The following is a 27,325-nucleotide window of genomic DNA, read 5'->3' on the forward strand; positions in this document are numbered from 1 at the left end:
TTTAAGTGAGATCCAACATTTTTAATCAGTTTCACTCTGGGTAGCCAGGGAATGGAGACCTGCGAGGCTAGTAAGTAGGAAAGGAGAGAACAAAGATGCTAACATTAAACAAGGGGAACTCCTGGCCTTGTCATTCTACGTCCATTTGCCTTATCAGCCTTGTGGCTTGGCTAGTAAGATTTGCAGGGGTCAGAGTGCAACAGAGTTTTATGTAGCCCAGGCTGGCCTCAAATTTGCATTGTAGCCTAGAATGACCTTGAAGTCATAATCCTTCTGCCTCCACCTCCCTCGTGTTGAGATCACAAGCATGTGCCACCACTCCTGGCTTATGAAATAGAATATTGTCCATGAGCTGGCAAGATGGCTCAGCAGTTAAGAGCACTGACTACTCTTCCAGAGGTCCTGAGTTCAATTCCCAGCAACTACATGGTGGCTCACAACCCTCTGTAACGGGATCCAATGCCCTTTCCTGGTGTGTCTGGAGACAGCTAATGTGCACTCATATAAATAAAATAAATCTTTTTTTAAAAAAAGAATATTGAACATACTCTATGGATGTCTAAAAGACCTCTACCCAGGCTTGCCCATGAATAGGACTTCCAGCCTCTTGAGATTCAACTCCTATAGGCATCTGGAATTCCTTAATCTGACCCTAGGAACCTCTGCCTGGGGCACCTTATCTTTCAAGTCCTCCCCACTATTTACATCAAGCTTCTTTTGAATTTTTTAATACAAGCTGCAGCATCCCAGCTCAGTTTGGTGTCTCATGCCTGTAATACATACAGACACATAGATCATATATACATTTAAATCATATATACATGCTCAAATGAACAATCCCCTAAACCTACCAGGTAAACCTGATGTTTATTAACTTTAACTGTATAAATTTTCCAAATGAATTTAGAGGTCTCACTTCACAGTCCAGATTTGAGGCCAGATTTGCTGGCCTCAAATTCCTAGCCATCCTCCTGCCTCAACTTCTTCCATGCTGGGATTATGAACATTGAGTCACCACACCTGGCTTAGCGCACCACGAGTTCTAACCCAAACATTCTCCAAGTCACTTGCAAGACAGATTTCCTTTCTCTCCAGAGCAAGTTCTCAGCACCTTTACTGAAGACTGGGGGAAAGCATCAGATATGCACACCATGACACAACCATGGTTGCTGCTGGGCTGTCTTGAGAGAGGAAGAAGTCTCTTTCATTGCTTGGGGTAGACTATAAACGGGCTAAGCTCTCTCATGGAGCTGAGGGAGGACTACACCTGAAGCTGGATTGTTCACAGCCTTTGGCAGGACTGCTACTTGCTGTTGCCTGCTGAGGGCTGCTCTCCTGGAATCTAAGCTGGAGGAGGCAGCTGGAGTCCACAGAGGGTGATTCCACTGGAAGTGGGAGTATAAAGCCTCTTCTACAAGATCTGAAACTTCCAGGCACTCTGATCTTTGTAGTCCAGAGGGTCCATGGGATTGTAGGTAAATTTCCAGGTACCTGTGGGGTCCTTGAATTCCAGGCTGTCCACAGGGCTGTAGGTGCTGTAGCTCTGGCCTGACAAGGAGGTCGGAGACTGGGCCAAGGATGGCCCTACAGAGGGGCCCGAGAGGGGGCTGAGAGCCGGACCGCCTAGCTGGGGCACCATGGGAGAAAGGTAGGGATCCAACCCACTGAAGTAGGAACTTGGAGATGCATAAGCTGAAGGGGAAGAACAGAAAGCAGAGGCAGGGGCATAGGTCATGGCATAAGGGGCTGGGGTGAGAGAGGACCCTGAGGCCACTAGGCCAGCTCTCTGGGCCTCAGGCAAAGGAGACTCTGAAGCTGGACTCCAAATGGACACAGTGGCTACTGCTGTGGTAGGTGAGCCTGAGGGGCCAGGCAGAGATGGGCTGTAGGCATCTGAGATGCCCAAAGGATCTGTACAAACATCTGTAGAGGGTCTGGGAGATGTGCCTGCCTTCCTTTTCGCAGGACGAGCCTTGGCCTGTCCCCCTGGAGGCTGCTGCTGCTGTTTCTGCTGTTGTCGCTGCTGCCTGCATTTTGCCCTGCGATTCTTGAACCAGACCTAGAGAAAGAGGAAATATGGGGGGAGGGGGGAGTAAACTCATGTGCCAAGAGAAGATAGAGCTGATGGTAAGACCCACACATCACCACTCTGCATCCAATGATAGGGCAGCTCTGTTCATGATCTGTGTACTTATCCAATCATGCATGAACACATGCACACATAAACCTACATGCACTGATCACACATGTATCATACATGCAGGCAATCATACATACATGCATATATCAGTCGTCACGCATCATCTACCTACCTGACTGATCACACATGCATGCATACAATCATACATGATTCTCACATAACAAGTATGCAGTCACATACACATACATACCTACATGCATTCAGCCACCCACCTGATCCCATGAATATGTATGCAATTGTGCATTGTCCTCACATATATACATGCAATCATACACATATGAACATAGCACATATGAACACATTATATTAACATGCTCCTATTCATGACTATGTGTAATCGTACATGCATTATATTCATATATCACATATGCAATCATATCTATGCATAAGTACACATATATGCATATACTCAGCCAATTTCATGTATGCATATGCATGCAATTTTGTATATAGATATAAGAATACCAAAGCTAGGGATGTAGCTCAGTGATAGAGCATTTGCCTGGCATACACGAGGCTCTAGGTTCAATCCCCCACACTACAGAACGTGCACACACACACACATTTCTCTTACCTACTAATCCTCTCAGTCACCTAATAATCATGTATCACCCAACCTTTACTACTTAAAGGAAACGTCAGAAGGATTACTATTCTACTTTGGTGAGTAAGATTACTGTTGGCCTAAGTGGGTAAACCATAGAATTGAGGTGGGGGCTCACTCTATGTAGCAAGACTGGCCACAAGCTCAAAGCAATCCTCCTGCCTCAGCCTCCCAAATGCTGGGGTTACAGGTGTGAGCCTACTATGCTTAGTGTGATATTCTAGAATTGATCGTCCTGAAAGAAGTTGTCAAGAAGGATAGGAGGTAGCATTTCAGCCAGAAAACTGGCACTTTAGCTTGGAATTTAAAGCACTGTGATCCATGTGAGTCTCCTTGGTTTATAAGAAGACTTGATTAATTGACTGGTTGTTCAATAACCACGACGATGGAACAAGTCCTCTGAAGCCAGGCTTAACAGGACAGACCTGCTATAATCCTGCTCTCCAGGAGGATGAGGCAAGAAGATCTGAAGATCAAGGTTTGCCTGGGCTGCAAAGTGAGTTCGAGGCCAGCCTGTGCAACTTATGTGTAACTCTGTCTCACAATGCAGTGCTCAAGAGGATGGTGCCAGCCCCATGCACATATAAGCAACACAAATTTGACCCAGTGGGTTTTAAAAGAAGAGGAGGAAGAAGAGGACAAAAAAAAAAAAAAAAAAAAGGCATGAATGAAGCTGAAAGAGAAATGGAGAAAGCATTGGAAAGAGGAGTAGATCTGACCTAATACATTGCATCCATGTATGAAATTACCCAAAGAATAAAGTTTTATTGCTTACTTAGTTTTTTTGAAATTATAATACATCATTTCCACATTTCTTTCCCTTCTTCTAAACCAAAGAATAATTAAAAAAAAAAAAAAGATAACTAAATGGTCTATAGAGATGGCTCAGTGTTTAAGAACACATACTGCTCTTACTAAAGACCTAAGTTCAGTTCCCGGCACCCACATTACATGGCTCACAACTGCTTGTAACTCCAACTCCAGGGGATCTAATGCCTTCTTTTGGCTTCCCCAGGAACTGCACTCATATGTACAAACACATACATGAACATAATTAAAAATAAAATATGCACACACACTCAGCATTTGGGAGTCAGAGGCAGGTGGATCACTGGTGAGTTCAAAGCCAGCATGGTCTACATCATAAGACCTTTGTCTCAAAATTAGTTTTAGCCAGGCAGCTGTGGTGCACCCCTTGAAATCACAGAACTCAGGAGACAGAGGCAGGCAGATCTCTGTAAGCCTGGTCTACCGAGTGAGTTCCAGAACAGCCAAGGGTACACAAAAGAACCCTGTCTCAAAAAACTAAATAAATAAATAAACAGACATATAAATACATAAATATCAAAATAAACAGTTTTAAGATTAAAAAAAAATAAATAAGAGAGCTGATGGTGTATCTCAGTGGTAGGTCACTTGTGCATATGTGAGACCTTAAATGGAAACACAGAGTGCAAAGAGAAGGAGAAGTCTTGGAAGACAGTGTGGCATCATATAAGAAGAGTGACATGGAGAACTGGAGGGGCATTTAGGCCACTTCATAAATATGGTTGCTACCCTTGGCCTCTCTCTTTCATCCACTCTGGATCAGAAAGTTAAGTAAGGGTACGGGGGTCCAGGAAGCAGATCATCTTACCTGGACCCTGGATTCAGGCAGGTTTATCTTGAGAGCAACCTCCTCACGTGCATACACATCCGGGTACTGGGTCTTGGCGAACAGGGCCTCCAGCTCCTCCAGCTGGCTTCTGGTGAACGTGGTCCGCTCCCGACGCTGCTTCCTAGGGGCACCTAAGTGGGGGCAAATTAAAGAACCCTTAGGTTAGCTATGTCTGCTTGCCAGAGGCCATGAGGTACAAAGGAATGCCTGTCCCAACGTCCTTTCTGCACATCCATCAGCCTAAACAAGGGGCTTTGATCGATTCCCTGGCCTCCTAGTGGCGGCTCAGTCCCCGGAGAAATTAAGAGATATATTCCAGTCATTCATTTACTGGCAGGAACTGGTTTTAGCCCTGCAAGGATTTGCCCCTCATTTTGTCCTTGTTTCATTCCTACCCCCTCTTTCCCTTTCTTCTCTTCCTTCTCCTCTCTCCCCCTTCTTCCTCTCTTCCTCCTTCTCTCTCTTCTATCCTCCCTTTTCTCTTCCCATTCCTTTATCCCTCCCCTTCTCTTTCATTACAACAGGGTTTCACTACATAGCCCAGGCTGGCCCTGAAATTATGTGCTCAAGAGATCCTCCTACCTCAGCCTCCCAAATATCTGGGACTACAGGCAAGGGTCACAGCACCAGACACCCCTCTTGAAACTTTATGCTCAAAGATATATTTGGTTGAAACGTGACATTGTCAATATCCATGACTTCTGCTTTTAAAAGTGGTAAGCCTTTGGGCAGTGGTGGCGCACGCCTTTAGTCCCAGCACTTGGGAGGCAGAGGCAGGCGGATTTCTGAGTTCAAGGCCAGCCTGGTGTACAGAGTGAGTTCCAGGACAGCCAGGGCTACACAGAGAAACCCTGTGGTGAGCCTCTATGGTTCAACTTAAACCATGACTTCTGCTTATAAAGGTGGTAAGCCTCTATGGTTCAACTTAATGAAAAAAAAGAGGGCCAGCAAGATGGTGCAGCATGTATAGGCACTTGTGGACAAGCCTGAGGACCTGAGTTCAATCCCTGACACCCAATGGTAGAAGGAAAAAAAAAACAGCTCCCAAAGGTTGCCCTCAGACCTCTGCAAGGGAGCCATGGCAAACATGCCCCCTGCTCCCTGCCCTTCATGCAAAAATAGTGTTTTATTTGTTCTTCAAAGAAAGAGAAGCCGGGCGGTGGTGGCGCACGCCTTTAATCCCAGCACTTGGGAGGCAGAGGCAGGTGGATTTCTGAGTTCGAGGCTAGCCTGGTCTACAGAGTGAGTTCCAGGACAGCCAGGACTACACAGAGAAACCCTGTCTCGAAAAACCAAAAAAAAAAAAAAAAAAAAAAAAAACAAAACAAAAACAAAAAAACCAAAAAAAAAAAAAAAAAAAAAAAAAAAAAAAAAAAAAAAAAAAAAAAAAACAAAGAAAGAGAAAGGCTAGATCAGGTAGCTCCTGCCTTTAATTCCAGCACTCAGGAGGCAGAAACGGGCAGAACTCTGTGAATTTGTAAAGAAACCTGGTCTATATGGTGAGTTCCAGGCCAGGGCTATATAGTGAGAGCCTGTTGGAAGGAAGGAAGGAAGGAAGGAAGGAAGGAAGGAAGGAAGGAAGGAAGGAAGGAAGGAAGGGAAAGAAGCAGATGAGAGAGATAGACACAAGAGATGTTAAATAATAGCATATCATAGGAGAACATGATGGTGAAGGACTTCAGTCTCAGAACTCTAGAGTCTTGAGTCAAGAGGCTGGGACATGCTCAGTTATAGAGTAAGGATCTGGGGGTGTAACTCAGTGGTAGAGCCCCTGCCTAGAATCCTGCAGTTATGGTGGGGCATAGTTCCATGCTAATATGCCTATCTAGAAGCCACAAGGCCCTGGATTCCGGCCCAACAACCTCTACTCCAAAAAGAGAAAAAGAAAAGAAAAAGCTTTACAAACAGATGGAAATTCTACTGATTCTGCTTCCAGACCAGTTCCCTTCTCCTCTTCTCCCTCCAGAGGGAGTCAATATGATGACTATAGACTCCTCTGAATTCCTGGGAAATATGTAAAAGTCCCTGGAATGCCAAACTCCTTTGCAAATGGACATAGAGCTGGTACAAAGCCTGATTGCCCCCTCCACCCCCACCCCGTGAATGCTTTTTCTCCTGGGGGCAATGAACCTCAGAGATCCTTAAAAGACAGACTGGAGGTGAGAAGGAGAACACACTTACTTGAGTATGGGACAGCCTGGTGCATCAGGTCCACACTGGGGCCACTCAGAGCCAAGGCATTGACCGAATAGTGAGGCCCCGGGTTCATATATGCCATCATGATCTTCAGAGACTGGGGCCCAGATGAGGGCACCTACAAGAGAATGGGGTGTCCAACAGACTACTCTGCCCAATGCCTGGGCATTTACAAACTGAGACTCACATCCTGCTTCAGGTCTTCTTTGGGTTCCAACCAACCTTGCCCATCAAAATCCTGCCCCCTCTCTCTCAATTTAGAGGCCAAATTTTCTGATACATTCATTTTCTCCCAGCTGAGGAGGCAGAACTCTGTGACTTTGTGGCCATCCTGGTGTTCTGGTCTACATAATGAGCTTCTAGGACTCAGTATATAGCCTTGTGTAATTGTCACTTTTATTTCCTCAGATGAAGTGATGAGATTAGAGCTGTGCCCAAGGTGTGTGAATACATAACTTGGGGTGAGTCCAGAGTGTTTCTATCTAACTATCCCTAGGCCTAGGCCTGAAAGCTTCAAGCCTCCATACAATCCAATTTTCTGCAAGCCCAGACTCTGAAGGCTTTGGCTTCTACCCTCCATCTGTTCAACCTAAGCCTAGAATATTTCAGCCTCTGAGACATACTGTTGAATAAGTTCATCCTTTCTAGTTCTTTCTGAACTCTGGCTGGCTGGTTCAACTCAACTGTCTATCTCAAACTCCTCTACAAGCTGATTGATTCAGACTGGCTTCTCTCTTCTTCTGACTGAATTGTTCTGCTTGGAAAAACTGCTTCTGAACTCCACAAACTGAACTGCACTGACTTCACTGACTGCACAAACTGAACAGAACTGCACAAACTCAACTGAACTCCACTGCATTCAACTAAACTGTATCAAATGCAACTGAACTCAAATCAATTCAACTCCTCTCCCTGCACTGTTCTTAAGTTGCCTCTTTCTTGTCTGTTCTTATGAAAGTTATACATATCCTATCTCTGACTCACTCTGTCAAATCTTTCTCTGATTCATCACTTTATCAGCCCCTTAATTTAGACATCATTGTTTGGAATTATAGGTGTGTACTAAGGGCTTGACTATATTCCAGCCAAAGGGATTAATGTATTCCAGCCAGATCACACAGATCTATTTCTTTAGGTACAATCCCTTGCCAGATTAGCCATGCTACTAGATTAAAATTCTCTACAGCCCTGGCTGCTGGCATGGAACTCAATTGTAGACTAAACCACAACATCCAAATTTTTTTTAAAAAAATTTTTTTTTTATTTTGTGCAGCAGTGTTTCATGTAGTCCTGGCTGACATTAAACTAGCCAAGGCTGTAGCCAAAGCTGATTTCATATTTCTGACCCTCCTGCCTCCACCTCACAACTGCTGAGACCACTTGTATTAGCCATCACCCCCAGGGGTTAAGTGTGTGTGTGTGTGTGTGTGTGTGTGTGTGTGTGTGTGTGTGTATGTATGTGTGTATGTGTGTGCGCGCGCGCGCTTGTATGTATGTGTTTGTGAGTGCTGTGTGTATTTGTAGGGGAGTGTGGAGAGATGTTTCTGTGTGAGGGTGTATGTGTGTGTTTGTGTATATAGGGGGGATTGTATGTGTGTATGTATGGGGTATATATGTGTGTGTGCATGTGTGTGTATAAGTGGAGGGGAGGCTAAAATTCAACCCCCAATTTATTGATCAGGCTACCCACCTCATTTTTTTTATTTTATTTTTGAGAGAATGTCTTATATAGCTCAGGTTGGCCTCAGACTTGCCAGATAGCTAAGAATAACCTTGAACTCTTTATCCTCATGTCTCCAGCTCCCAAGTGCTGAGATCACAAGTCAGTACCACCATACCTGGTTTATGCAGTGCTAGGTACCAAACCCAGGTCTTCACAAATGCTAGGCAAGCAATCTACCTCCTAAGCTACATCCCCAGTTTCTTCATTGGTTTTTAAGATCAGGTCTTTCACTAGTCTGGAAATTGCCATGTAAGCTAGGATGGTTGGCCAGCGAGCCACAGGGATCCGGCTGTTTCTGTTTCACCAATGTTGGGATTATAAACACAACATCATGCCCATTTTTTAACCTGGCTTCTGGGGAACAAACTGAGATTCTCATACTTGTAAAGCATGCAGGTTACCAAATAAGCTATCTTCCACATGTGCCATTAATGAGACAGGAACTCACTAAATAGCCCAAACTATCCTCTGTCAAGGACCGCTCTGCCAAATGTTGGAACCCGCACTGCCAAAAGCTTGGGGGGCTAAATTGTCCTGGCGCATACTGCTGCTCCAGTCAGGGTTCAGCAAGAGAGAGAGTGAGAGCAGACTCGAAGAATGGAGCCCAGACAGAGCGTGATTCAGTCCCGTTTATTCTCAAGTCTCTCTTCTTCTCTCTTTCCAAGTCCTTTGTTCCTAATCCAAGTCCCAAGTTTCAATTTCCTAGTCCCCAGTGCCTCCAAGTCCCCACTTCTGTCTGCCTCTCACCTTTTATAAGTCTCACTTCTTAAGTCATGCCTTTAAGTCTCGTATCTAAGTCACACCTTTAAGACACACCTTTAAATCTTGTATCTAAGTCACACCTTTAAGTCACACACACCCAAGGGAAAATCCTGGATATATAAAACAAGATGTTATCAGAGTGTGCTCAGCTGTTGTAGGCTGTTGAAAACAAGTCTCTTGTCAGGGTATATGGCTCAAGATGGCTGCAAGGATGATAGCCACCTTCTGTCGGCTCCCCACAGATCCCCCTTTTTAAATTTTTTTTTCAAAAGGAAAGGCTGGGAAAACTTACAGAAACCGTGCCTGCCTTCATTGACTATCCAGCTTAGCGCATAAGTTAGGGGTTAATCCTCATCAGTCTTGATGACAGAGGTTTTAGAATCCCCTACTTCCAGACTGTAATGATGGACCTGTATGGGTTTCATTTGAGTAGCATCTATCTGTTGTCATACAAAAGCTATCAGTTTGTTGAACAGCGTGGACACGAGAGACAATAGACTTAACAATGCCTGAATAGTCAGTATAACAGCAACACTCTTTTTTAAGGGCAACACATAATTCCCTCTGTCCAAGGAGTAAAAAGTATAAGCCTCTTCTATTCTGTTTACAAATGTGTTATAGCAGAATCTCCAAAATATTTTTGACTATTATCTCTGCCCAACATAATCATATCAGCTACAGCAACATAGTATGGATAAAGAACCTTCTTAGGGGATGAGAGAAGATGAACCCATAATATGGGTGCATTTTGCCAAAAAAAAAAACTGCAGTAGGAGTTAGTTTAGGGTTAAAAATAAGAAAATATAAAGGCTTAGAATAATTAATATGAGTTACAAATTGGGATGAAATAGCACTCTTCACCTTCTGTAAGGCTTTTCTACCCACCTCTGTTAGAGCCCTGTCAGACTTAGGGTCAGGATCTCCTTTGAGAATCTCAAACAGAGGCTTCAATTCTCCTGTCGTGAGTTTCAAATATGGTTGTAGCCAATTAATGTCTCCCAATAATTTTTGAAAATTATTAAGTGTCTTAACGGAATCAGTCTTCAAGGTGGCCTTGCTATTAATAATACGTGGACCATTAATCTGAAATCCTAAATAAGCATATGGATATTGTAATTGTACCTTTTCTGGTGCTATTTGTAACCCTGCAGTCTGTAAAGCTGTTCTAAGATCATCAAAGCACTGGAGTACCTGTTTCCCATCTTTTCCTGCTATTAAAATATCACCCATGAAATGAATCATACAGATTTGCTTCTACATGGTTCTAACACCCTCTATGGTTGAAGCCACAAACTTTTGGCACAAGGTAGGACTGTTAGCCATACCCTGAGGCAAGACCTTCCATTGATCTCTTCATAGGTTCTCTAAAATTTATAGCGGGAACGCTGAAAGCAAAGTGCCTTCTGTTGTTAGGATGCAATGGGATAGTACAAAAACAGTCTTTTAAATCTATAACTATTTTATAATAGCCTAAAGGTATGGCCACCGGTGTGGGCAGCCCAGGTTGTAAGGCTTCCATCCTAATCATGGTTGTATTAACAGCCCTCAAGTCTTGCAACAATCTCCACTTTCCTGACTTTTTCCTAATGACAAATATTGGGGTGTTCCAGGGAGAGTTACTCTCCTCTAAATGTCCTGCCTGTAATTGCTCCTGCACTAACAATTGAGCAGCTTGTAATTTTTCAGTGGTTAGGGACCACTGATCCACCCAGACAGGTGAGTCCCCCTTCCAGGTGATGGGATCTGCACAACGTCCTAGGGGTGCAGCTGAACCAGTAGCCCCCATCAAAAATACTCCAAGCCTCTTCTTCCAGTGTTACCATGGACCTCAACAGGATGAGTAATTCCTTCTTCACTTTTTCCTAATCCTTTCCCTGGGGAAAAGACAGAGTTTACCATTTGAGCCATGATTACTTCATTAGAGCTGCACATAATCAATCCCAACTGGGATAACAGATCTCTGCCCCAGAGATTAATGGGGAGGCCCGGGATGACATAGGGTTGTATATTCCCTGTATTGCCTTCTTTATCTTTCCATGTCAGCACCTTAGATCTTTGTTGTGGATTTTGACTTTGGCCAATACCCCTTAGATTGGTTAAGGTTGGGGGTCAGAGGCCAGGTGGCAGGCCAATCACTTTGTTTTAAGATAGTCACATCAGCTCCTGTGTCAACCAAGCCTTGGAATGCCTTTCCATGCAGCCATCGTGTCATCACAGGTTTTTGTTTAACTATAGGCTGTACCCAGTATGCATCAGAGGGACCAAAGCCTTGATTCCCTCTCTTTGTGATTAGTAGGGAACAATGGAAGTAACAATCGTTGAGCTATCGTCCCAAGTGCTGGGATTGAAGGTGTGCATCACCACCACCTGGCGATACTGCATTTTTTAATTCCTTAATAATTTGAAAATTAAATCGCAGCACTTGGGAGGCAGAGGCAGGCAGATTTCTGAGTTCGAGGCCAGCCTGGTCTACAGAGTGAGTTCCAGGACAGCCAGAACTACACAGAGAAACACTGTCTTGAAAAAATCAAAATAATAATAATATGAAAATTAAACCCTGTGTGATGTCTCCAAGCAACCCCTTGATTGTCTCTGGTCTCGGATACAGGGAAAGGCTCAGCGTCTCCCTTCTCTGGATGACCTGTGGCTAATCTTAAGCTAGGGGACAGGGACTGCCTTTGGACTCCTGGTAGAGGAACGCAAGGAGCCGGGGGATTTTCACAGTTCACCTCTCAAGACATCTTCCCTGTCTTTAATTTTTGTTAAATTAAAGTTTAATTTAACGAAAGGATTAAGTCCTGATACTCTTTTTCCAACTCTATTTGTTGTTTAAGAAAAGATATTTTTTCCTGTAACTCCCTTCTGGGATCTATAACCACCATCTCCATTGTGGGAGCACTTGGAGGCAGAGGCGCATAGGGAGGGGGGCTTTGGGAAGAGGACCATTCAGGGTCGTAATGTTCGGCTGCCTCTTCCTCTAGGTCAGCACAATCTGGCTCTGACAAATCATCAGCCTTTGGTTGTATTTTAGATTCTAATTTCGGATAAATATGTTTTTTATTTTGAACATGAAAGATAGCATTTAAGGAACAAAGCAAAAGCAGACAATTAACACACATGAGCAGTAAACAGCAAAATAAAAAAGAGAGTTGAGTTCAGGCTGACTTATTTCTTGCCCCATTTTCATTATCATGACTTACCTTTTTCAACGGCAGATTCCCCGCGGAGATCACCTTAGTTTCACTTCTGAATTTTCAGCAGATCCTTCTTCCAATAAGATCCCTCACTGGGTCTCTCGTTCTTGCTGCCCCATGTTAAGTGCCAAAGTGTCAAGGACCAAGGACCATTCTTGCTGCCCCACGTTAAGCGCCGAAGTGTCAAGGACCAAGGACCGATATGCCAAATGTTGGAACCAGCACTGCCAAAAGCTTAAGGGCCAAAACTGTTAGAGCCCTAAGCTTTGGGGGCTAAATTGTCCCGGCTAGTACTGCTGCTCTAGTCAGGGTTCAGCAAGAGACAGAGTGAGGGCAGACTCAAAGAATGGAGCCCAGACAGAGTGTGACTCAGTCCCATTTATTCTCAAGTCTCTCTTCTCTCTTTCCAGTTCCATGTCACTCCTTTAAGTGACTATCTAAGTCACACCTTTAAGTCACACACACACCCAAGGGAAAATCCTGGGTATCTAAAACAAGATGTTATCAGGGTGTGCTCAGCTGTTGTAGGCTGTTGAAACAAGTCTCTTGTCAGAGTATATGGCTCAAGATGACTGCAAGGATGATAGCCGCCTTCTGTTGGCTCCCCACAGTCCTCAAACTCATAGCAATACTCCTGCTTCTACCTCCCAAATGCTGAGATTACTGTCAAAGTTACACTTTGATACTAAGGGCATGTGTTACATATAATGTATATCCAAATTATAGATAATAACAGATCATATAATTTGTTTGTTATATTTGTATTTAGTGTCATTTTATATATATATATATATATATATATATATATATATATATATATATAAAATTTGATATATATAATAACAGATCATATAATTTGTTTGTTATATTTGTATTTAGTGTCATTTGATATATATAGTTTATAAACATATTTACTATATACTATGTATATTCAAAGAATAAAAGCCAGTGCTATCAACATGCACATTATGCCACTGTTTGTGATTTTTTTTAAACAAGGCACTAATTTTAAACATATAATATATAGGGCCTGGAAAGACAGCCCTGCAGTGACTACTCTTGCAGAGGACCCAGATTCTATTCTCAGCCTCACATGGTAACTCACATCAAATTCCCTCTTCCTCTGTAGACATTGCATGCACACGGCGAACATGCAAACATGCAAGCATATGCACATAAACAAATCTTTATTTTAAATAAAGAGGGGCTGGTGCCAGATGTAGTGTTGCACACCTTTAATCCCAGAACCTGGGAGGCAGAGGCAGTCAGCCTGGTCTACAGAGTGAGTTCCAGGAGAGCCAGGATGACACACAAAAACCTTGTCTCAAAAAACAAACAGGAGAAGGAGGAGAAGAAGGGCTGAGAAGATGGCTAAACAGTTATGAGCATTCATTGCTCTTTCAGAGGACCCAGGTTCAGTTCCCAGCTCCCACATTGTGTGGTTCTACCTGTAACTTCAGCTCCAGAGGATCCTACATTCCTGGCCTCCAAAGGCAGCTGCACACATACACACTCTTATCCACAAGCACACGCACACACACAAACACACATGTGCACACTAGTGCATACATACATGCACACACATACACATAATGTTTAATAATAAAAACATATTCTAAAAAGGTGGGGGATGCAGAGGATGAAAGTTGCCTCAATGGTTAGGAGTGCTTGCTGCTCTTCCAGAGAACCCAAGTTCAGTTCTCAGCACCCATATCAGAGAGCTCACAACTGCCTGTAACTCTAGTTCCAAGGGAGCCACAGCCTTCCACTGGCCTTGGTAGGCACCCTCACTCAAGTGCAAATACACAAATAATATTTTTAATCATAATAATAATAACAATACATGCTAGTACATGCGCTGGACAGGTAGTTCAGTGGATAAGAACAATTGTCACACCACAATCACCAAGGACCTGCGTTCATATCCAGCACCCAACTCAGTGTGCTGGGCATGGTGCTGCATGCCTTAAATCCCAGTACCCATGAGGCAAAGATGGGTGAATCTCTTTAAATTCTGGGCCATTTTCATTTACATAGTGAGTTCCAGGACAGCTGAGCTACAGAGAGAGATTCTTCTTTCTCAAATACAAAGTTGGGGAGGCAGGCTTGACCACATGAACCCTAAGATTGTGAGAGGCAGACCTTATAAGAGATCACCAAAGATGGCTGACCATCAGCCTAGATCCTGGCTCAATGAGAAAACAAGTCTCAAAATAATAGTGTTGAAAGTAATAGAGTAAGTCAGCTTAAAACCCAAGAGGTGTGCATACTTCCCCAAACATATGAATATACACCACACACACTCACACACAAAATAATAATGCCAGTAAGACAGCTCAATGGGTCATGCATCTGCTGCTGAGCCAGACAACCTGAGTTTGTTTCCCAGTAGAAGGAGACACCTGACACCTGCATGTTGTTCTCTGACTTCTAACCAGCATCACCCTGCTAACACCCTGCTGACTCTTTCTCCCTCTCTATCTGGGTGTGGGGCTTGCTCACATCTGCCCTCCCAGCACTCAGAGCCTGAGGCAGGGGGATTGACTCAAATTCAAAGCCAACCTGGGATTCATAAGCAGATTCATCTAACAATGACAATAGGAGGCTTGGGGTATAGGTCAGCTGGTACAAAGCCCCTGGGTTCAATCCCCAGCATCACATAAACTGGGTATGGTGGCACACAGGATAATCTAGAATTCAGAAAGTGGCGGCTTGGAGGGTCAATGGCATTTTAGGCTACTTATCATGTTAGAGGCTGCCCTGGGATACATGAGACCTTGTCTCAAAAGTAAAGTGGAGTGGGATCCAAAGAAATGGTTAAGTAGATAAGAGTGCTTACTGCAAAAGCATGAGGACCTGAATTCACATTTGTAGCAACCATGTAAAAAGCCAGGCATGGCTTTGTGTGCCTGTAAATATAGCCTTAGGAAGGGCAGAAATAGGTGGATCCCAAAAGCTAGCTATGCAGCCAGCCTTGTCAAAATCTCCTGCATCTAGTTCACTGAGAGACCTTGTCTCAATGCAACAAGGCAGAGGGAATGGAGGAAAACATTGATGTCATCCTCTGGCCTCCACATATATGCAGGCATATTCAAATATATACACACTTAAATGCATACATATCACACACAGAGAGAGAGAGAGAGAGAGAGAGAGAGAGAGAGAGAGAGAGAGAGAGAGAGAGGAGAAGAAACAGTAGCATGATGGCTCACTCCTATAATCCTAGAACTCTGGAGATGAAAGTAGAAGGATCAGAAGTTCAAGGTCATGCTCACTATATAGCAAATCCAAGGCCAGCATAGACTATAAAAGACTGTCGATAGATAGATAGATAGATAGATAGATAGATAGATAGATAGATAGATAGACAGATACCTAACATGGTATGGTGGCCCAGGCCTTCAATACCAGCAACTGGGAGGCAAAGACAGGCAGATCTCTATGAGTTCCTGAATTCCAGGCTAGCCTGGCCTGCAGAATGAGTTCCAGGACAGCCAGGGCTACACAGAGAAATTCAGTTTCCAAAAACCAAACCAGCCGGGCGGTGGTGGCTCACGCCTTTAACCCCAGCACTTGGGAGGCAGAGGCAGGCGGATTTCTGAGTGCAAGGCCAGCCTGGTCTACAGAGTGAGTTCCAGGACAGCCAGGGCTACACAGAAAAACCCTGTCTCGGAAAAAAAAAAACCCAGATAGATAGATAGATAGATAGATAGATAGATAGATAGATAGATAGATAGATAGACACAGCAGTAATATTGAACTTTGCTGTTTCTGGGATTTTTTTGGTTATTTTCTTTGTGTTGGTGTTTTTGATTAATATTATCTATATGAGTGTTTTGTCTGCATGTATTTCTATGAACACAAACACACCTGGTGCCATTAGAAGAAGCTAGAAAAGGGTATTGGGTACCCTGGAACTGTAATTACAAATAGCTGTGAGCTACCCTGTGGGTACTTGGAATCGAAATCCCAGTCTTCCTGAAGAGCAGCCAGTACTCAACCACGGAGCCATTCAACTCACACATTTTTTGAGGCAAGGTCTCCCTTTGATATAAAGTTTATGAAGTCCAGGCTAGCCTAGAACTTACTCTGTAGACAGGGCTGGCCTCAAACTGACAATGATCTGCCTGCCTCTACCTTCCGAATGCTAGGATTAAAGGCATACACCAGTATGTCCTGCTGCATGTCTGTATAATTTCATTTGGATGACCATAGACCCTAGAAAAGTTGCTGCCGCCATTGAGGCCAAAAAAAAAAAAAAAATCAGTAATATTGGTGTTTTCCTTCAAAACTCAGTATCTGTAACTTGAGTCTTTAGAAACACTAGCCCTGCTCTCGGCTTCAGAGAAAGAATTCCAGTTTACTTGTTGAGCTGGCATTGAACAGAAATTAGCAGCCACATTGGTCTCAAAATGTTAAGCTTAATACAGAAGATGGATCTAGACCTATACATTTGTAGCAAGTGTGGAACTTGGTGTTCACGTGGTTCTGCTAACACGTGGAGCAGGGGCCGTCTCAGTCTCTGTTCCCTGACATTGGATCCCCTCCCCACTATCTGGACTGCCTGGATTGAGCTCAGTGAAACAGGACGTTCCTAGACCTGCTGAGAAGTCCCAGGGTGGAGGAGGTATCCAAGGGGAGGGAGAAATGGGAGAAGGGATATGTAAGGGTGGAATTGGAAAGAAAGGAGGGAGGGGGGCTGTGATCCAAATGCAAAGTGAATAAAAATATAAATATTTTTTAAAAAGAAAAAATGTTAGGCGTAATTTTTCTCCCATTTGTATGTGAGCAAATAGCCATGTAGAACATGTTAGTGCTTATCTTTTAACTGAGGTACAGCCCCAGTTCATGTTTTAACTAATAAACAATCTAACAGAGCAAGGATGCATCCTGTCAACAGTCAAATAGCACCCAAGGGCCAGGCAGCGAAAAAAACCAACGTTCTCCAGGGAGAGGATGATCTATGCATTGGTTCATGCACAAATGAAAAGGAAATCTCAGGGGCCACAGGAGGGCTCAACCATAAAGATGCTTGCCACTAAGCCCAAACACCTGAATTTGTTTCCTAAGACCCACATGGTGGAAGCAGAGAACTGACTGGGACTCAAGCAAGTTGTCCTCTTACTTCAACAAAGGAGTCAAAACACACACACACACACACACACACACACACATTTATATATGTGTAATAAAAAATATGCCTTACAAACAGAGAAGAAAAATCCCAAAGAGTTAAAGAAAATACAAGTGGGAATAGTGGTGCTGAGGACCAGGAGTTCAAGACCAACCTCTGTCTGTTACGGACCAAGTTCAAGACCACTCTATCCTCCATAAGATTCCCCCTCAAAAAAATAAATTTAAATGCAAAAGGTTGTGGTGGAGCAGGGAGGTAACTCAATAGACAAAGCACCTTCTGTGCATACGTGGGGATCTGAGTTCAGATCCCCAGCACCCAGATAAAAGCTGGGCATTCTATAACCCCAGCATTGGGGGAACAGGGACAAACAGATGCACAGGGCTCACTGTCCAGCCAGCCTATGCTTGACAGGAGATCCAGATTCAGTGAAAGACCTTGTCTGAAGTGGGCTGGGTATGGTGGTGACGCCTTTAGCCTTAAGTACTTGAGTGTCAGGGGAAGGAAGACCCATCAAATCAAGGCCAGCCTGGTCTACATAGAGAGTTCTAGGAAAAAATAGCAAACAGAAGTATTTAAGAAGACAACCAGTATGTCTATCTCTGTCCTCCACAGGTGCTCTCTTACATGGACACACACACTTTCACACATTGTACACATACATACACACAAACATGCTCACACACCATGGATGTGTACTTAGATAAAACATTCTACCTCTGAATGTCCTCAGAGTATAAAATCCATTCTCCCTAAAGCCACTCCTGGATCCCAACGACTGGTCCCCAACTGGTATGACTTTACTCCCTCCTACCATGGTCCTTAAGTGGCCTTTTTCCATGAACACGTACTTGAATCTCTACCCTATGTTAATTTGTTCAGAAAGCATCACATATCCATCTTTGTGTCAAACTAGACCAGGCCCAGAAAACATGGGTGAGAATAAAATATCCTTCCTTCCCTCCTTCCTTCCTCCTTCCTCTCTCTCTCTCTCTCTCTCGCACGCTGGCTCACTCTCGCGCTCTCGGTCTCCCTCTCTTTCCCTCTCTCTCTGTCTCTCTCTCTGTCTGTCATTGTCTGTCTCTCTCTGTGTCTCTGTCTCCGTCTCTCTCTCTCTCTCTGTCTCTCTCTCTCCCTCTCTCTCTCTCTCTTTCTCTCTCTCTCTTTCCTGCTCTGCTCAGCAGTCTCTCCTGCAAAGACTCACCTTTGGAAAGAAGAAATGGGGACTCTCCTGGATGCCCAGGTCCTGGATGGTGTCATCAGACAGCAGAGGCTAGAGGAAATAGGTCCCCTCACATGGGGTGACTTTAAGCCTGAGCTGGGAGTGATGTCATCTATTGTGGCCTGGATCTCCAAGGGTAATCCCAGGGAAGGTGGGGGACTCACTGGGCAACAGGAGGTGACATTGGCTGGGGGAAGGGCACCGTCTGCTTAATCCCACCGCCACCACCCCCACAGTGACATCTTAGCAATTAGGGTTGATGAGGAAGGGAGGGAAGGTCTAACTTCTGCCTGCAACCAAAAGCCCCCACTCCTTGGGGAAGTCTTTCCTTAGGTCTAACTGTTGTCCCTCCAGCTTCAGCTATTATCTCAAAAGAAATGTCTTCAGAAGCATAGAGAGAAGTGTACAGTGCTCCTGAGAGACTGAGAAAAAAAGGCACAGGGCTTTCTGGATTGTTCTTTGTGGCCCAGGCTAGCATTGAACTTGTAAGTCTCCTAACACAGCTGGAATAACTGGGAAGAGAGACCTGTGCCCTGGATGAGTGAACTAATTCAAATGTGTAGTTCCTGATGGTTCTCCTTTTTTCTGCCTCAGTTTCCCTCTGTGTGTCTCTGTCTTTCTCCCTTCTTCCCTCCCTTCCTCAGTCCCCAACTCCATCTCTCTATATCTCTGCCCTCTCTCCATTGCTCTGTATCTTCTCTCTCATCTCTGCCTCTATGTCTTCATCACTACTTCAGACCCTGTCTCTCTGAGTTTCTTTGTGTCTTTGTCTATGCCTCTCCCTGAGTTTCTGTCTCTGTCAGTCTCCACCTGTGTCTCTGTGAGACTCTACCTCTAATCTCTGTCTCTGGCTATCTCTCTGCAACTCCGGTTCTGGTTCTTTTCCTCCCTGTCTCTCTTTCTCTCTGTCTTTTGATCTCTGAGTGTCTCTGTATGTCTGACTCTGTCTCTCTGTGTGTATTTTGTTTAGATTTATTGATTGTACATCTATGGTATCATGCCTGCACCCACGTGTTCATACCAGTGAGTGCCTCATGCCTGAAGAGACCAGAAGAGGGCATCAGAATCCCTGGAACGGGAATTACAGGTTATAAAATACCATTATGTATTGGAGATGGAGTCTGGGTCTTCCTGGAGAGCCCAAGCCATCCCTCCAGCCCTTCACTGTATCTGACTCTGTCTCTAGTTCCCTTTGTAAAGCAAGTTTGCATTCTCTCATCTCCCACTGTGTCTCCCTCCCTTGTCACTCTGCCACTGTCTGTGGGCCCTTCCCTTGTTTCGAGACCCTTCTGCCTGTCCACCTAAGCCTGAGGCTGCAGCCTGGTCTCAGAGCCTCTCCTTGCTTCTTGCAATCCTTGTTCTGAAGGTTCCATTGCTACTCCACACATACACATCTTCCCGCCATGTCTCTCTCCCCTTCAGTAATTCCCTCCCTCTCTGTCCCTCCCCTCATCTGCTTAGGTATTAATATCACTCTGAGTCCCAGTCCCCACTCAAATCGGTTCTGCTTCTCTGAACACCAGGCCATGCACTCAAGCGTGTGCGCACGCACACACAGCCACATGCACACTGTAATCTCTGCTCACCACTGGGTCACTTCTTGTCATGAAGGGACCTCCCCTCTCTCCCCTCTCCCCAGCCCCCTGCTAGGAGAGATTAGGGCCTCTGGGCCAGAAGGGGAATCAGAGCAGATCTCATTAGCAGAATGACACAAAAAAGGAGGTGTCTGACGCTCTGAAACTTGACAGGAAGCTCTAGCCCTCACTACTGCTCAGCCTAGTAGGAAGGCTGAGCCACACAGACTCATTAGGAAACAATCCTTCAGGCCAGGGGCCTCTTCTTTAGGTTTCTAGCCTACAGAAAGCATGTGAAAAGTCCTACAGAAAGCATGTGAAAAGTGGGTTTTCTGGTTTAGTTTGGAAGGGTTTTTGGTGGGGGAGGAGAAGGTATTTTTTTTTTTTGTGGGGGTTTGTTGTTGTTTTGTTTTGTTTTTCCAAGACAGAGTTTCTCTGCATAACAGAGCCATGGCTGTCCTAGACTTGTTCTGTAGACCAGGCTGGCCTCGAACCCACAGAGATCCACCTACCTCTGCCTCCCAGTGCTGGGATTAAAGGACCATCCTTGTTTAGGTTTTGTTTGTTTGTTTTGTTCTGTTTTTGTTTTTGTTTTTTTGATTTAGAAAGTTTAAAGAAGATTGGGACTAAAAGGCCCAGCAAGAGCAAGGCCCTAGGCTCAATCTCTACACTTGGGTGGAGGGGGGTACAGAGTGTTTCCCTAACTTGGCTCTCCCTCAGAATCACCTTAGCTCTAGGTGCTGCTACCCAAATAATTGAAATGTGTCCCCTCTCTATAGGGGTTGTCTTCTCATCCAGAATTATGAATTCATGACATGTCTGATTTGGTTTGATTAACTACATTGTTTGTTTGTTTGTTTGTTTGTGGAAATCAGGGTGCTCACAAGGAAGTCAAAAGGCAACCTGCAGAAGCCAGTTCTGTTCTTCCACCATGGGGTCCTGGGGATACTTGGTGGCAAGCACCTTTTACCTGCTGAGCCATCTTGCTGGCCCTGGCACATGTATTCGTTCAATGGGACACTGATGAAGGCCGAGAGAATGAGTGGAGCTGGCTGGAATAGATGAGGAAACCCTCCCTGGTGGTTCTGAGAGCTCCTGTGGTGTCACTGGGAAGCATAGAGGAGGAACAGGTGGCTGCTGAGAGCAGGTGTCCTTACCATAATTCTTGCCTTGCCCCACCCAAGGACAGACCTCTATAGATAGCCCCAGGACCTCAGAGATTTCTGGAAACACATTCTTTTGACTTTGTTGCTTAGGTAGGGTTTTGGGTTTTGGTTGGTTGGTTGGTTGATTGGTTGGTTGGTGTCCTTTTCTGTTTTGTTGTGTTAGGGATAAGACCTCCAGGCAATTCCCCTTTTTGTTTGTGTGATTTTGTTGAGGCAGGTCTCACTTTGGTAGCACCGGCTTATCTGTTTGTGCCTGCATAGACCAGGCTAGCCTTGAATTTACAGAGATCTGCCTGCCTGCCTCTTCAGTACAGGTGTGTGCTCATCACATCTGACAAGGAATTACTTTTTTTTTCTTTTTAGTGAAAATAGACTTTTTTTTCCCACATAAAATGTCTGATTATGGCTTCCCCCACTCTACTCCTCCCAGTTATACCCCACTTCCCCTCTCATCTGAATCCACTCCCTTTCTGTCTCACTAGAAAACAAACAGGCTTTTAAGGGATAATGATTCAATGAAATATAATAATATAATAAAGTTTGGAGAGCTTTTGGGGCCACTTGGCAGGAATTTGACTTTGGGCCATGACAAGGAAGTGAATTTAGCCAGGAATCTAATTTTAGCTAGAACAAAGAAAGAAGTAGGCTTCAGGCAAGAATCTGATTTTGGTCTAGGATCGGGAAGTAGGCTCAGATATCTTGGTCATCCTGATAAAGCCTTAGAAACAGTGATCACAGGACTTTGTTTATTGCCTTGCTTGTACCTGGACTATTTGCATCTATTGTCTTGCTTATTCCTCAACCTAGAACTGACCTTATTACTTTCATGTAATTAAAATGGTATAAAAGCAGATTGGGAAAAAAAAAAATAAACACGCCTCAGCCTCAGAACTGGCCCGGGGTCATGCTACAATGTTGTCTAATTGTCTTTTTTTCTTTTTAATCCTCGATCCTGCCCTGGAGAACCTGTTGACTGACTGAGTTGGCTTGGTCAAAAAAGTAAAAACTAAGCATCACAATTAAGAGACATTGAAGAATCCAAGAGAAGGCACAAGGCAGGATTTGTTCTCACACTCAGGAATCCCACAAAAAAAATTTAACAGGAATATGTAGTAAATAGGCAGAAGCCCTGGTACAGGCCCTGTGCGTGCTGCCTCAGGATCTGTGAGTTCACATGAGCTTTGATTATGTCAATTTAGAGAACCTTGTTTCCTTGGTGCCCTCCATCTCTTCTGATTCTTACACCCTATTTGCCTCTTTTTCTGCAGAATTCCTTGCAAGGCAGGGGTTGGGAGATGGATGGACATGTATGTATGTATATGTGTGTGTGTATATATGTATATGTATGTATATATATTAAAGGGTGGGGACACCCCTTTAGGGCTGAGTTTTCCAAGAACTTCAACTCTCTGCTAGATGTCTGGCCATGGGTCTCTGTATTTGTTCCCATATGCTGCAGGAGGAAGCTTCTCTGATGATGACTGAGAAATGTTGTGGGCCGACTTTTAGCAGAAAGCGGCTATCAGCTTTGCAGCCATCTTGAGCCATATACCCTGACATGTGACTTGGATTACAATAGCCTACAACAGCTGAGCACACTCCGATAATCTTGGTTTAGATACCTTGAGATTAAAGGTGCGTGAGATTAAAGGTGTGTGACGAGTTTGACTTAGAAGTATAGAGATCAGAGTTAGAGACAAGATCTAAGGGCACGATTAAAGGTGTAACTTAGAAGTGAGACATATAAAAGGCAGAGACAGAACAGGTCAGAATCAGACACACCAGACATTAGGGAGACACAGCAGAGAGAAGACAGGTAGCAGGCACTTGGAAGAAGTAACTTGGAACTTGGAGGGACTAGGAGCTAGGGACTAGGCACTAGGAACTCAAGATTTAGGACTTAGACTGAAGAATAAACGGGATTGAATTACACTCTGTATGGTCTGCATTCTTCGAGTTCGACCTCACTCTCTCTCTCTTGCTGAACCCCGACCGGGAGACCAGAGCAGCAGCTTGGGCCGGGATACAGTGGCCGCCCAAACTCGGGGCAGCCCGGGCCTCAACATTTTGCTCTAGCCGCGACATTTTTTGGCCGCCCCAACGTGGGGCTAGTGTGGACCCCAACATTATTTTGGCACCCAACGTGGGGCTAGTGTGGACCCCAACAGAGAAAGGCACTGATCTATGAGTAACAGAGAGAAATTAGGAGTCATTGTATTGATTTTCTTTTTAACAGTAGTGTTTGGCTTTTCCCTAGGTTCCTTGGTTATCTAGTCCAGGTACTTGGCCATACAAGCTGTGTCAGGTACCGGCTCCATCTCATGGAGTAGGCTTTAAGTCAGATAGTGGTTGGTCACGCCCACAAACTTCATGTTGCCACTGCCCTAGCATATCTTGCAGGCAGGACACCACTGTAGATCAAAGGTTTGTGGCTGGGTTACTGTTTACATATCTCTTTTGGTAGTGTGCAGAATATCTTCCTGTACCAGAGACACTAGAACATAGAGGTGAAGGTTCTGTATAAGCACCAGTTTTGACTTCTCCATGTTTGATTGAGCTGGATGAGTATTGTCTTCAGCAGTGTGATTGTGTCTTGTCAACAGCCTGGGTTGTTTGGGGATTCCCATGGGACACCTTTGACCAACAATTCAATTAAGTATAGGCCAGTCCTGGTACTGGAAGCTTCATTTGGTAATAAGAGATGGCCAGTTGAGGCTCTGTCTCCCCCATTATTCGGCAATTTCATTTAAATCACCTTCATATGTGTATATATTTTAGGAAGCTTGTACTATATTAGGTTTCTATACGACCCCTCAAATGGCTCTTACTTTCAGCTGTCTCTCTCCTTATTCCCCTTCTTATTTCCCTGTCTCCTCTACTTCCTGTACCTAACTGCTGAGGTTCTAGGGACTGTAGCTTGGTTATCATTGATGTAACAGCTAATATCCACATATAAGTAAATGCATCCCATATTAATCTTTCTGGGTCTGAGATACTCCACTCAGGTTGATTTTTTTTTCTAGTTTCATCCATTTTACCTGTGAATTTCATGATTTCTTTCTTTGTGTTTAGTGACTCCAATGTGTAAATATACTACATTTCCATTATTCTCTTCTGTTAAGGGGTATCTAGGCTGTTTCCAGTTAGTTTCTGGTTATTATAAATAGAACAGCAATGAGCATGTAACAGGATGAAGCATCCGCTGGGCATGTGCCCAAGAGCAGTGTAGCTGAATCCTGAGGTACATTGATTCCCATATTCCCAAGGAACTGCCACACTGATTTCACTCCCTCCAGCAATGGATGAGTCTTCCTTCCATTCCACAGCCTCACTAGCACGAGCCATCACGTGTGTTGTTAATCTCAGCCATTCTGACAGCCATAGGGTGAAATCCTCAAAGTAGTTTGCTTTGTGTTTCCCTGAGGGCTACAGATGTTGAACATTTCTCTAAGTGTTTCTCAGCCATTTGAAATTCTCCTTTTGAGAATTCTGTTTAGATATGTACCTCATTTTAAATTGGGAAAATTGGGGGTTTTGTTTTGTTTTTGGTTGTTTTGGGTTTTTTTGTTTTGGTTTGGTTTTGGTTTTTTGTTGTTGTTGGTTTGGTTTGGTTTGGTTTGGTTTGGTTTGGTTTGGTTTGGTTTGGTTTGGTTTGGTTTGGTTTGGTTTTTCGAGACAGGGTTTCTCCATGTAGTCCTGGCTGTCCTGGAACTCATTCTGTAGACCAGGCTGGCCTCAAACTCAGAAATCCGCCTGCCTCTGCCTCCCAAGTGCTGGGATTAAAGGCGTGCGCCACCACTGCCCGGCTTGTTGATTTTTTCTTAAAGGACATACTCTTTGTTCTTTTTGTTTCTATTTTATTGATTTCAGCCCTGAGTATTATTTCTGTTCCCCTTGAGTGTCCTTTCTTCTTTTTCTTCTTTTTCTTCTTCTTTATTCTCTTCATCCTCTTCTTCCTCTGCTGCTGCTTCTTCTTCTCCCCCTCCTCTTCCTCGTAGAGCTTTCAAGTGTGCTATTATGAGATTTCTCCAGGTTTTTTTTTTTTTTTGCTTGTTTGCTTTGTTTTTATGTAAGCACATATAGTACTATGAGCTTGCCTCTAAAAATCGCCCTCATTGTGTCCCATAAGTTTGGTTATGTTTTGTGTTCATTTCCATTCCATTCTAGAAAGTCCTTCCATTTCTTTCGTTATCCCTATCTTGACCCATTTTTCATTCAATAGTGAGTCACTCAGCTTCTACAAGTTTGTAAACTTTCTGTTGTTTCTGTTGTTGAAGTCTGGCCAGCTATAACCCATTGTGGTCTTATAGGATGCATAGTGTTATTTCATTTTCTTGTATTTGCTGACAGTTGCTTTGTATCCAAGTATATGGTCAGTTTTTGGAGAAAGTTCTGTAAGGTGCTGAGAAAAAAAAGTATGTTCTTTTGTGTTTCAGTGAAATGTTCTGCAGGTATGTGTTGGATCCACGTGGTGCATAGCATCTATTAACTCTGGTATTTCTCTGTTTATTTTTTGTCTGTAGAACCTGTTAACTGGTGGGAATGTGATATTGAAAGTTGCCACTATCACTGTGTGAGGGTCAATATGTGATTTAAATTGTAGGACCCGGCTCTCTTTGCCCCATCTACTGCGAGAATAAAGACCATTCTCAGCAATCAGACTGTCAACATTCCAGAAAATGTCGATATCACTCTGAAGGGGCACACAGTCATTGTGAAGGGCCCCAGGGGAACTCCTCGGAGGGACTTCAATCACATCAGTGTAGAGCTGAGTCTTCTTGGAAACAAAAAAGAAAAGGCTCCAGGTTGACAAATGGCGGGGTAACAGAAAGGAACTGGCCAGATGTCAGAACCATCTGCAGTCATGTTCAGAACATGATCAAGGGTGTCATGTTCTGACACCCTTCTGTTACAAGGTGAGGTCAGTGTTTGCTCATTTCCCCATCAATGTCGTCATTCAGGAGAATGGGTCTTTGGTTGAAATCCGAAATTTCTTGGGTGAAAAATACATCCGCAGGGTTCGGATGAGGAACGGTGCTGCTTGTTCTGTCTCCCAAGCCCAGAAGGATGAATTAATCCTTAAAGGAAATGATATTGAACTTGTTTCAGATTCAGCGGTTCTGATTCAGCTAGCTATAACAGTTAAAGACAAAGATATCAGAAAGTTTTTGAATGGCATCTATGTGTCTGAGAAGGGAACCGTGCAGCAGGCTGATGAGTGAGACCTCAGTTTCTTAGCTCCAGAAACAAGATCCTGATCACAAGTACAATTTGGGCTCTTTGAGGGCAATAAAGGACTTATATATTGAAAAAAAAAATTATAGGACCTGACTGCTGCTTTGCTTTAGTCTGGCGTCAGGAGCATGAGGAAGAAGCCAGTCTGCTGTAAGTCACCTTTATTACCTAGCCAAGGCCCTTTGTCCTATCTACATATTTATCAGGAAGTGATTCTAAGTCCTAGCCATTCCTATTCATACACATTAACCCAAGGAGGAAAAAAAGAGAAGCTGGTTACTAAAAGAAGCTGGTTGAGTGGTCCTCTTTGTTGTTGTTGTTGTTGTTGTTTTGTTTTGTTTTGTTTTGTTTTTGTTTTTCTGAGACAGGGTTTCTCTGTGTTCCCCTGGCTGTCCTGGAACTCACTCTGTAGACCAGGCTGGCCTGGAACTCAGAAATCCACCTGCCTCTGCCTCCCAAGTGCTGGGGTTAAAAGCGTACGACATGACTGCCCTTCATAATATCCTTCTCTATTCTTCTGATTCATTTTGGTTTGAAGTATATTTTGTTAGATATTAGAATGCTTACATCAGCTTGCTTTTTAGGTTCCTTATCTTTACTACCCTGTCTCGAAAAAAAAAAAAAAAAAAAAAAAAAAAAAAAAAGAATATCTTTACTA

General features: G+C 44.0%; 1 protein-coding gene and 1 pseudogene across 4 annotated transcripts; one reads left to right on the forward strand and one right to left on the reverse strand.

Moving 5' to 3' along the window:
- On the reverse strand, positions 1-18,790 carry LOC143440458 (cone-rod homeobox protein). 4 transcript variants are annotated; one of them, XM_076927285.1, is made up of 5 exons: positions 18,675-18,790; positions 12,343-12,570; positions 6,643-6,775; positions 4,441-4,592; positions 1-2,059 (listed from the first exon to the last, which is right to left on the reverse strand). In XM_076927285.1, the coding sequence occupies exons 3-5, from the start codon at positions 6,740-6,742 to the stop codon at positions 1,412-1,414; spliced, it is 900 nt and encodes a 299-aa protein (XP_076783400.1). In that variant the 5' UTR covers positions 6,743-6,775; positions 12,343-12,570; positions 18,675-18,790; the 3' UTR covers positions 1-1,411. The 4 variants fall into 4 exon arrangements, with proteins under 4 accessions (XP_076783400.1, XP_076783403.1, XP_076783401.1 ...); XM_076927288.1 differs by lacking the exon at positions 12,343-12,570 and having other exon boundaries at positions 18,675-18,788; XM_076927286.1 differs by lacking the exon at positions 18,675-18,790 and having other exon boundaries at positions 12,343-13,090.
- LOC143440255 (large ribosomal subunit protein uL6 pseudogene) lies at positions 18,690-26,723 on the forward strand (annotated as a pseudogene).
- Positions 26,724-27,325: the final 602 nt, after the last annotated feature.

Source organism: Arvicanthis niloticus, chromosome 29 (genome assembly GCF_011762505.2).
Source record: "Arvicanthis niloticus isolate mArvNil1 chromosome 29, mArvNil1.pat.X, whole genome shotgun sequence".
NCBI lineage: Eukaryota > Metazoa > Chordata > Mammalia > Rodentia > Muridae > Arvicanthis > Arvicanthis niloticus.